Source organism: Myotis nattereri, assembly GCF_964212035.1.
Source record: "Myotis nattereri genome assembly, chromosome: 11".
Lineage (NCBI taxonomy): Eukaryota > Metazoa > Chordata > Mammalia > Chiroptera > Vespertilionidae > Myotis > Myotis nattereri.
Window position 1 is genome coordinate 21,984,981 of NC_138086.1, and position 12,509 is coordinate 21,997,489.

Sequence of the window (12,509 nt, forward strand, 5' to 3'; positions counted from 1 at the left end):
GTCTAACAGCAAAGCAACTGTTATCCCATGACACCTTTAGTAACTATTGAAAGAGTAGAATTAGCCCTGGCTGGGTTTGCTCAGTGACAAGAGCAGCGGTTCTCAACCTGTGGGTCGCGACCCCTTTGGCGGTCGAACGACCCCTTTGGCGGTCGAACGACCCCTTTACAGGGGTCGCCTAAGACCATCCTGCTTATCAGATATTTACATTACGATTCATAACAGTAGCAACATTACAGTTATGAAGTAGCAACAAAAATAATGTTATGGTTGGGTCACAACATGAGGAACTGTATTTAAAGGGCCAGAAGGTTGAGAACCACTGGGCTAGAGCATCAGCCTGCGGATTGAAGGGTCTCGGGTTCAATTCCGGTCAAGGGCATGTACCTCCACTGCAGGCTTGATCCCAGCCCCGGGGGGCAACCAATAGATGTGAGAGTCTCACACTGATGTTTCTCTCTGTCTCTCCCGCTCCCTTCCACTCTCTCTAAAAATCAATGGAAAAATATCCTTGGGGGCGGATTAACAACAACAACAAAATGAAACAGACTTAGACCATAACATGTCCTCATATTTAACACGTTTAATTAACATTTTCCTCTAAAATATCATAGCAAACATATCAACATATATCAAAAGCAGTTAAAAGATAGAAACACCTTTCCAGTGGACATAAGACTTTTAAAAAACAGAAACAAGTTTAAAAAAATTTACAAATTATACAAAACGGGCTGCACATAAAATACTGACATGCAGTTATTCAGAAGATACTGGTTTTAGTTATTTCCAGGTGATGGGAATAGTCTAATATGGCAATCCAGAAAATATATGCAATTGTTGGCTGGCCTTAGAGGTACTACATATACACATTAAAAAAATAGTCATGCAAAACTTATAAACCTGGTAACTTCTCATTCTCCAGATATTTTGAATACCTAAAAAATGTAAACATATCATCTTAAAGAGAACTCTCATGGAATGAAACTTTTTAAAGTGGATGATACAGAGATAGGCCTCTTAGAAAATTTTCCCTATTTGACTTGAGTTATTAAAACCAAAGCAGCACTGGCCAGTATGGCTCAGTTGACTGGAGCTCTGTCCCATGAACCTAAGGTCACCGGTCAGATTCCTAGTCAGGGCACTGCCCACGTTGCCAGTTTAAACTCTGGTTGGGGCGTGTTTGGGAGGCAACCAATTGATGTTTCTCTCTCTCTCCCTCTCTCTTCCTCTTTCTAAAATCAATGAAAATACAACAACATATAGAGTGAGGATTAAAACAAAAAACAAAGCAGTAGTTTTCTTGATGTCCTCAGCTTCTTAACTAAGACCAAATAGTAATTCTATTAGCTAAATTTAATCGAAGAGTTGACTTTTTAAGCACAATGTGGTCAAACTTCTTTCATCAAGTTTAAAAAATACATAGGAACTAACTAATCCATTACTTAGGAGTTGATTTCATTTTTAAAACATGGGTCTTGGGCTGATTTGCCAAACACTGGGAAAAGATAGAGATGAAAAAAGGCAGACAATTTGCTTGTTTCTTATTAAGTACTTACACTAAATAATGTAATTGACGAGTCAATTTTTGTGGGGAAGAATCAGGTAGATGATTCTTATTTGAAAGTTACAATGAAAAGGGACTCATCTTTATTTAATTAAGGGGGACTGCACTGCTTTAGGTTAACAACAATCCCTGAAGGGTTGCAGTTTTGTAAGCAACTGAAAAATCTGAAATGTGATAAAAAATCGAGAGTAATGTCTGTTGTTGAAGATATAGGACATACTTTCACAAGAAAGTTTCCAAAATAAATATTTTTCATTAAATCTAAAGAGTCTGTAATATACACATGTCATAAAACAAAAGAGGTGGTGACTCAGAGATACTTAGATTCAACTTCTGATTCAGACAAATAAAAGTCCAAATGTTTGGAATTAAATGACCAACTACTCGCCAAAAATCCACAAAATATTCACACCAGAGAGACCAAGATTAACTCTCCTATAAAGAAAAAAGAAAGAAGTTTTAGTGAAACTGATTGCCAAGCACTGAAGGTCTTTTCTCATATAACTAAACACAGAGTACATGTTTAACTGATGACATTTAACAGTATTCTATAATAAGTTATGGTCCACATGGTTTATCAGATGAATTCTAGTAACAGTAATTACTTTCTTAATTGTGCTTAAAACCCAAATTTAGAATAAATGAATTTACAGTGTTGAAAATTAATTTTTCAGTGAGCCTCAATAACTATTATATCAGGTAGAGTTAACAGGATCATTTTAGTAGGTAAAATCAATGAATTTTACCTACTAAAGTGAATGTGTAATAAAATTTTTCTAAATGGAGAATACAGAGACAGGCCTCTTAGAGACATTTACCTATTTGACTTGAATTAGGAATTTTTCAATATTAGAGATGCTTTAGTGGGTTTGCATATGGGCATTAATATAGCTTAAACTAAACCATATTTCACATATAAAAAAAATCACTGAGGGGGTAGGTAGGGGCTGGGAGGAGGGGAGTAAGGGGGGGAAACAGGAGATATCTGTAATACTATCAACAATAAAAAATATATTTAAAAAATAAATAAAGAAAAATCACCCTAGCTGACCTGCTCAGTGGTTAGTGGTGGCCCACACACTGATGGATCACAGGTTTGTGTGCAGGCTCGTTTCCCGCCCTAGTTGGGGGGCGGAGGGGTGTGTGTACGGGAGGCAACCAGTTGATGTGTCTCTCTCACATCGATGTCTGTCTGTCTGTCTGTCTGTCTCTCTCTCTCTCTCTCCCCCCCACTCCCTTCCACTCTCTTTAAAAATCAATGGGAAAAAAAATATCCTCGGGTGAGGATTAACCAAAAGAAAAATCGGTTTCTACTCCAGAGAGTAATATAACTGTATTTAAAGTGTGACAAGAGGGCTATAAGAGAGATAAATTACTCATCTAACAGAGTAAGAAATCAATCAACTATGTCCAACACTGAAGAATCAAGAGAGAGCTGCACACCTCTATTACTTGGAATCATAGGAGTAATACCAGAATGACAAGCTACAGGAGTTTCAAGTGGTGACTTTGGGAAGTGGGCTTGGGTAATACAGGGAACTGCTTATTTCTGTCACTAACTTTTAGCACTATATGATTTATTAAATTATGAGTATGTACTCATTTTGATAAAAATTAAAAATATATTATTACAAAAATGCCCTTCAAAAAAGGTAATTTCTATCAGCCATTATTTTCCTATTTTTTCATACCCTCACCGACACACAAATGATAAATCTCAATTTGATAGAAAAATGTTTTAATTTGGGCTTGTCTATGAGGCTAAGCATCTTTTCATGTTTATTAACCATTTGCCTAACATTTTCTATGAAAAAGTCTTTTGTGTCTTTGACCACTTTCTATATTTGTCTTTTCTAATTAACTTACATGCTTTACATGTGATGAATATTAACTTAGGTTTGCTATATGTGTTGCAACTATAATGCTTTGTTTCAGTATGACATTTAACTTTAAACTTTATTTATGATGTCTTTCGCTGAACAGAACACTTACATTACTATGTGGTCAATTCTGTCTAGATTTTTTCCCCTTTGGAAGTAAGACATTCATCTTATTCCAGTAACGACACAGATACGTGGCATTAAATTAAAAATGTTTTTGGATCAATCTGCTGATTTACGGGCATGATTCCAAATGGAGTATATTTGAGCCACTTGCTATTTCCTTTAAGATACAGGGTAGTAGTTTTTAACCATTTCGTTATTTTAGACTATATTAAAAAGAGTAAGCAATCATACTTTTAAATTTAATTCAAAGTTATTTTCCTTGGTTAAAAAAACCCCAAAATAAATAAAACACAAATTAGTCTTGGTCAAAAATGTTTCATTTTCTACATATAAGTTGTACACTTAAAGATAAGCACTGTATCAATCTGTTTTTTGGCCTTTGAGTAAATTATTGTTTCATTGAGTACTTTTAAAGCTTTTACATTTTTATAACAAATTGTATATGGCACTCAACATAAGATTCACACCATCATGGCAAATCATTTATGCATCTAAATATCAATTTGGATCTACAGAAGAAAAGATAAATTTTCAATTAAAACAGAAACTAGCCCTAGCCAGTTTGGCTCAGTGACTGGAGTGTTGGCCCATAGACTGAAGGGTCCTGGGTTTGATTCCAGTCAAGGGCACGTACCTCGGTTGCAGGCTCAATCCCCGGCCTGAACCAAGGCCACCGATTGATGTGTCTCTCTCACATCGATGTTTCTCTTTCTCTGTCTCTCACCCTCCCTGCTACTCTGTCTAAAAATCATGGGAAAAATATCCTTGTGTGAGGATTAACAAAAACAAAACAAAACAAAAAGACAAAAAACTAAAACTTCATTGTTTATTTAAAATATGTCTAAAGCTCCAACCAATTGAGCCACCGTGGCTAGAAATTACCATTTTTGAAGGGCATTTTTATAATACATTTTAAAATTTTTTATCAAAATGCATACTCATAATTTAATAAACCATATAGTGCTAAAAGTTGATGACAGAAATAAGCAGTTCCCTATATTGCCCAAGCCCACTTCCCAAAGTCACCACTTGAAACTCCTGCAAAATCTTAAAGGAAGAAAATCAGTTAATAAATTATGTACTTGTGTTTTTAAAGCACAAATACCTACCCAAGCATTCCTGACTCTTTGGTCTTTATGATGTAAAGGAACATTAATAATGTATGAAACATATTATTTCGGCCCTGGAACAAAGACAAAGACAGCAAGATTTAAACTAAACCAAGCAAAAGAAAACAACAACAAAAAACAAGCAAAAAAACTAAACCAAGCAAAAGATTCAGTCTGATAGATAAATGCAGATCCTATCAATTCACATTCTACAAACTCAGAATTCCATGTAACTCAGATTTTCATTCACTCATTAAAGACAGTGCCTACTTTGTACTAGGAAGTGGGAATACTGAAGTGAGTAAGACAGAGAGGATCCACTAAATCAAGGAGCTTAAAGTCTAGTAAAAGGCAGACAGAAAATTCAGAATTACAAAAATTGTGATGAATGTTATGAGGAGGAGGGGGAAGGTGCCATGGGAACACATGTGGGCCTCTGACCCAGACTGGTGAACCAGGGAATGCCTTTCTGAGGAAGAGATTTTTAACTTGAGACCTGAAAGATGAGCAGAAAGTAAACAGACTGGGAAGTTTCTACACATGGAGAGTAGCATTTATAAAGGCCTGGAAGAGAGCTATTGTTAGGCTGGAGCCCCTGCATACTATACACACAAAATGCTCTATCTCAAAAATTAACAGCATAAACAAAAGTATGGGGATTAAAAAACTTTAAATCATACTTCAATTATATGTTAATGACAATATAAGTAACAGGTTAAACATAAATTTATTTTATCTACAAGTGACTACATGGCAGCATTTTGCTAGCCCTAAAATCACGCAATGATATGTAATTTCTGGTCTTTAAACTAGCTCGTAACTTAGGTTTTCAATTCACTGATCAACTTGTACCTACTTACTCTGATTCAGTCTTTTCACTCAAGAATCTAAAGATATATAATTTTTAAAACACAGTGTTTCTTTAAAAAAAAAAGATTTCAAAGGAAGTTCAATGGCCCAAAATATTTATACTTTTAGAAAGTTGAAATATTAAAATTGAAAAAATGAAATTAATATTCTTCCTTGGGAATCTGATGGAGAACACATTTTATAATTATAGTCAATGTAAAAATTTCTTAGTAAAGGCACTGATAACAAAAATAACTGCAAAGGTCATCAAAAGAACTGATGTTAATCAAGAATAAAACCCCTGGGTAATGCTGGCTTCAGAAGCACATATACGAAGATTAGAACAATACAGGGAAGATTAGCATGGACCCTGTGCACGGTAACACACAAATTGGTGAAGTGTTCCATATTAAAGACAAACAAACAAAACACTCGATAAAGTGTAAATTGGTACAATTCCCTTTTTTATAAAGTAGTTTGATACCGATTTTAAAAGCCTTGAAGATATTCTGTAACCTAGAATTTTACTTTTGGACTCTGAGCTAAAGAAATCACCCAAAATGCAGATAGCTATACATATAAAGATGAATATTCAGCAATATTTAAGGTAATTAAGAATTAGAGCACTGTCAATGTGGTTCAGTGGTTGAGCATCAACCATGACTCAAGAGGTGACGGGATCAATTCCAGGTCAGGGCACATGCCTGGGTTGTGGACTCAATCCCCAGTAAGGGGCATGCAGGAGGCAGCTGATCAATGATTCTCTCTCATCATTGATGTTTCTATCTTTCCTTCTCCCTTTCTCCCTGAAATCGATAAACATATATTAAAATAAATAAATAAGTAAATAAATATAAATAAATATATTTTAAAAAGTATTACGAAGATTTTTAATGGTATGGAAATTATAAAGTTAATCTTTAAAATCATTTACATAAATGATTTCAACCCATAAAAAAGAAGAGAGGGCCCTGGCTGGTGTGTTCAATGGTTAGAACATTGGCCCAAGGATGAAGGGTCGAGGATTTGATTCCTGGTCAAGGGCGAGTACCTGGGTTGCAGGCTCCATCCCCGGCCCTAGTCGGGGCACATGCAGGAGGCAACCAATCAATGTGTCTGTCTCACGTTGATGTTTCTCTCTCCCTCTTCATCTTTCCCTCCCTCCTTTCCAGTCTCTCTGAAAAATCAATGGAAAAAATATCCTCAGGTGAGGACTAAAAAAAAAAGTACAGAAAAAGAGCAAAATGAAATTTACCGAAAACAATACACCAAAATGTTAACAGCTGCCTCTAAGTAATAAAATGAGTGATTTTTCTTTATACTTTCCCCAATTAAACATATATTTTATAGTTAAAAATGGGCTGAAGCAAGAAACACATTTTCCCTAATTTAAAAAGTTTACCTATTCCATAAACAAGAGAGTCTAATTTTAAAAACATCATCAAAGCAAGTCATCCATGACATTCTATAATAGCAGCTTCTACATTTAGAAGTACCTTTGGAAGATTGTAGACATGACGCTGGTAGATTAGCTCATAATGGGGAGGGTTGATAGCACTCTGATAAATGCAAAAGACATTCTCATTTGTCACATCTGTAAAGGAAACATGCTACATGAAAATCAAACAAAATCACCAGATGTATTGCATGTAAAAAGTTCAACTCATTCTTTTAGAAGAGGCTTATACCTGGTTTATTTGGTGTCTGAACAAAGTGCTGAGAAGTAAATGTTTTTCCATCAGGGTATTTAGGATGTGGAGGTAATCTGGAATCGAGGTAGGTGCAAAATACATGCATAATGATCTAAAAATGAGAAAACAATTTTTGAAAATCAGCATGAAAATCTATCATGGATGTAGCCCTTTAAAAACATCTGTGTTCTTTTCCTTCCTGGCTGCTTGAAGATCAATCTTCATCATGAATGACACAGTCACTATCCTGACCAGGAAGTTCATGACCAACAGAAGACTTCAGCGGAAGCAAATGGTCATTGACGTCCTTCACCCTGGGGAGGCAACAGGACCCAAGACAGAAATCCGGGAAAAACTAGCCACAATGTGTAAGACCACACCAGATGTCATCTTTGTGTTTGGCTTCAGAACCCACTTTGGTGGTGGCAAGACAACTAGCTTTGGCATGATTTATGTACGATTCCTTGGATTATGCAAAGAAAAATGAAACCAAACACAGACTTGTAAGACATGGCCTATATGAAAAAAAGACGACCTCAAGGAAACAGAGAAAGGCACGCAAGAACAGAATGAAGACAGTCAGGGGGACTGCAAAGGCCAATGCTGGTGCTGGCAAAAAGAAGTAAAGATTCTTCAGTGACTTTATCTGTGGTGTGATGGTGCAGAGTTTTCATGAGAGGATTAATAAACCAAACTTTTATGTGTAAAAAAAAAAAAATCTGTGTTTATAACTCTAATTTAAATTTTTTTCCTTAAAGAGAGAATTAGCAAAAATGCTTTCAAGTGGTTTAAGATGAAATCTGTAAAATGAAAAGATAAAAGACATTCCTAGTTTTCTGTTAAGTAGATCATTCACACGCGTATAGCTAATGAGCAGCAAAACCAAGATAAAAAAATACATATTTATTCAATTCTCAATTTGAATATCAGCATTTAAAACATCATTTTCACACAAAAGTCACTATAAAAAATAAAGAACATGATTTTGAAAAACTCATAAATGACCCAAATTTTTATAATCTTTGATCTTACAAATCTAATTCTAGGAATCTTTCTTTTTTTTAAATTTTTTATTTTCACTTTTATTGATTTCAGAGAGGAAGGGAGAGGGAGAGAGATAGAAACATCAATGATGAGAGAGAATAATTGATTAGCTGCCTCCTGCATGCCCCCTACTGGGGATCGAGCCCACAACCCGGCATGTGCCCTTGACCGGAATTGAACCCGGGATCATTCAGTCTGCAGGCCGAAGCTCTATCCACTGAGCCAACCAGCTAGGGCAAGGAATCTTTCTTAAAGTAGTAATTTCAAATAAGAAAGAAATATGCATCATGATATTCCTTGCAATATTATTTAAGATAGAAAAACAAAAATCCCTTCCCCTATCACATTTCTCAAACTTTTAAGTCTAATATTGGAGAACAGTTAAATGACAGTATGTAATAATAAAAAACCTAGCTAAATATTGCAAAAGTGAAAAAAAACAAGATATATCATTTTACATACATGATTACAACTGTGATAAAAAACATTAAAAAAATAGTACAACCTAAGTAAAGGGAAAAAAATACACCAAAATAGTAACACTTATTGGGTTAAGATGCTGGTACAATTTTAATTTTTTATTTCTACTTTAGTTTCCAAATTCTTTTTAATATTTATTTTGATAACGGGAAAATAAAAACACAGAAATCCAGTAACAAAACTGAAAAAACGCCCTGGCCGAGTAGCTCAGTTGGTTAGAGCATCATCCTCATGTGCCAAGGTTGCGGGTTTGATCCCCAATCAGGGCACATACAAGAAGCAACCAATAATGCATTAATAAGTAGAACAACAAATCGGTATTTCTCTCTCTCTCCAAAAGCATTAAAAACAAACAAACAAAAACCACTGAAAAACAAGAACAAAAAATAAAACTGCAGACTTACAGCAGAATCAGTGGGCAGGTCTGTATCCCACTTGCGTCCTTTGAAGTCTCCACCTCTATTCCATCGAAACGAGCTCATACAGCCTCCCTGAGAAAGTTCTGTGGCAACAAAGGTGAAATTTAAAAAGCTAAGACTATGCGAAAATGAGGGGAAAACGGCTAAGGGTTCATAATAAGAGAAGCATACCATCTTAAAAACCTGATTAAACAACCCGTAACATAAATATAAAAGATTAACTTAAAGATCACCAGAAGAAAGAATTACATAAATCCAAAATGTGAGATAAGACTAATATTCTGGATTCTTAAAGTCAATGTCATGTAGGCAAAAGGTGGCAGACTCGAGACAGAGACCAAAAAAAAAAAGAAAAAGAAAAAGATGAAATAATACATTTAATGTGTGAACCTACACTTTATTCCTAGTTAGAAAAAAAATAGGGTATATAACATTATTTGGACAATTGAGAAATTTGAATATGAATTGTATATTAGATAATATAGAAATATTTTTAATTTTTAATTGTATTATGGTAATGTAGGGGAATTTCTTTTAGGAATTCGCATGCTGAAAAATAATAATGCCTATACAATATACTTTCAAATGAGCAAAAAAAAGTGTGTATGTATACATATATGTACATGTATATGTGTAGAGAGAGAGAGAGAGAGAGAATCAAATATGGAAAATGTTAATAACTATTCAATCTAGAAGGCTTATACAGGGTTCATTGTACTTCTTTGTATATTTGATTTATATTTTATATATATTATATTTTATATATAATACTTTATATATAATTTGTATGTATATGAGCGTGCGCGCACACACACACTTTTTTTTTTTTTTTTTACAAACCTACCTATGGGGCAATCTTTTTTTTTTTTTTTAAATATATTTCTTTATTGACTTCAGAGAGGAAGGGAGGAGAGAGAGATAGAAACATCAATGATGAGAAAGAATCATCGATCGGCTGCCTCCCGCACACCCCCCACTGGGTAACAAGCCCACAACCCAGGCACGTGCCCTTGGCCAGAATCGAACCTGGGACCCCCCCCAGTCTGCAGGCCGACGCTCTATCCACTGAGCCAAGCCGGCCAGGGCCCTATGGGGCAATCCTGCCAAAAAATTGTAACCTAAATTTTCAGGAAATACAGAGAACAGAGGGTCATTAAAAGTACACCATGGGGATGCATTCAACAAAATCCATACCATGGTAAACACTACTGGACAAACAATCCAGTTCTTTCAAAAAATAAGCTTTGTGCAGTGGCAGTATTGTAGCCAATGAGGTTTATCCAAGGTGCGATTATTGCTAATTAAAAAAAAAAAAAGTTGCAAAGAAAAAAAATGATGAATGGGAAACCTATAGCTTAAAAGAAACAAATATAGCAACCAATCACAACATATGATAATATTTGAATCCCAATTCAAATAAACAGTACCAAAAAAAAGTAATTACACATTTTAAGAGATGGTTGGATATTTGTATATATACTGTATATTTCATGATATAAATAAATTATCATAGCGCAGGTGGTATGGCTCAAATGGTTGACAGCCAACCTATAAACCAAGAAGTCATGGTTTGATTTCCGGTCAGGGTACATGCCCGGGTTGCAGGCTCGATGCCCAGTAGGGGAAGTGCAGGAGGCAGCCGATCAATGATTCTCTCTCATCACTGATGTTTCTATCTCTCTCTCTCCCTCCCTTCCTCTCTGAAATCAATAAAAAAAATATATATATTTAAAAAGAAATTGTTAACAATATTAGATGTAATAATTATATTATAGTTATGTTTTTTAAAAGGTTTTATCTTTTAGAGATATACAGAGGTATTTACAGATAAAGTGATAATGATACATAGGATTTGCTTCACACACACAGGAAGAGAGGAGGTAGATTGGGATATGGAGAGGGCAGAGACTGCTCGGGGACTGATGGTTGTTGGGACCGGGTGCTAGGTACAAAAGTGTGGAGCATATGTTGTGTCTAGTTTTATGTATGTTTGAATTCTCCTTATATAAAAAGATTTTTAAAAGTCATGATAAATGCTTATTCCTGTACCTCAGTCAAACCTAGGGGGAAAAAGGGTGCACCATAATATTTTGAAATTAAGATTTACAATAAATCTGAAGAGTGAGATACTATTTCTAAAACTTGCTTTAGAGATAAGAACATTTTACGGAGTTTATCCAAATGAAAATAGGCAAAAAGAGAGTGTGTGGGAATATCAGGGAGGATAAATTTCCTGATTCTCAAGTCAGCTTCCTCAGATGACATTTACCCCAAATGATCAGAAGATAACAAAATGTAAAAAAAGGAGCATAATAGCCCTGGCCAGTGGGGCTCAGCAGTTAGAGTGTCAAACCTGAGCACCAAAGGGTCATGGGTCCAATTCCTAGTCAAGCGCATGTACCTGAGTTGCAGGTTCCATCCCTGGCATCAATGTTTCTCTCTCCTTCTCCCTCCCTCCCTCACCCCTCCACTCTCTCTAAAAATGAATGGAAAAAATATTTTCAAGTGAGGATTAACAAAACAACAACAACAACAACAACAACAGAACGTAAATATGACATGAAAATGGAAAGAAAAAAGAATTACCTTGCTGAAATTATAAAGAATGTCAAAGTGGCACCATTTTTGATAGTTTAAGAATAGAAAATGAGTGAAATATTCATTGAGCCCTTTTAGCTCATTTTTAACTCTTTCTATATAGAATAAAATTATTAACTAACATATTCAAGGCTAAGTATATTATTTTGACAATTCTTAAGCATATAAAACATAAAACCCAAGTTGTTCAACTATAAATCTTAATAAGCTGTAATTAAATATATTTTTATAAAACGTAAGATAATACTTAGTGATATTTTTAATTTTTTGAAAAAATTTCCCCCTTTGTTATCTTTATTTATAAAATCTGAAAGTAGTGAAAAGTTCTCGTTTTTTCCCCCCTCTTCAAATCAATAGTTACCTTTGATCCTTTCAAACAAGTATTCCTGATTTGGGGTAAGGTCTAGATACTGCACAATTGTATTCAGAGTTGGAATGAGAGGAGCTTTGACCAGAGCAGCTTGTTTCAAGCTGGTAATATTAGCCTCTGTTAAAAATAAAACACACCAAAAACATTATTATTTACTTGGGCCTCTAAAAAATACTTAAAATGCTCTTCCTACATAAACGTTGAAGGAATACTAGTAAATGACAGCAATAATAGTTTATCTTAACAATTTGCATTTATCTACTTTACTTATAATTTATTTTATCATTTCTGACAAAGGTGGCCAGATATCTCTCCCTCTCTTTGTCTCCCTCCCTTCCTCCTCCCAGCCCCCCAAAGAATCAGCCAGATCCATTTTGGA

At 35.0% G+C, this 12,509-nt stretch overlaps 1 protein-coding gene and 1 pseudogene across 2 annotated transcripts in view; one reads left to right on the top strand and one right to left on the bottom strand.

Moving 5' to 3' along the window:
• Positions 1-564: 564 nt before the first annotated feature.
• TMEM209 (transmembrane protein 209) overlaps positions 565-12,509 on the bottom strand; it is a gene marked incomplete at its 5' end in the record, with an annotated part of 29,221 nt that continues 17,276 nt past the window's right edge. Inside the window, 6 exons of the mRNA XM_081102744.1 lie at positions 565-1,999; positions 4,680-4,753; positions 7,025-7,122; positions 7,217-7,331; positions 9,148-9,245; positions 12,122-12,247. Coding sequence (XP_080958870.1) covers positions 1,945-1,999; positions 4,680-4,753; positions 7,025-7,122; positions 7,217-7,331; positions 9,148-9,245; positions 12,122-12,247 — 566 coding nt within the window. The 3' untranslated portion in view covers positions 565-1,944. The remainder of the gene's footprint in view (positions 2,000-4,679; positions 4,754-7,024; positions 7,123-7,216; positions 7,332-9,147; positions 9,246-12,121; positions 12,248-12,509) is intronic.
• LOC308527417 (small ribosomal subunit protein eS24-like) lies at positions 7,446-7,845 on the top strand (annotated as a pseudogene). The gene has a single exon. The product of its transcript is annotated as a small ribosomal subunit protein eS24-like (transcript).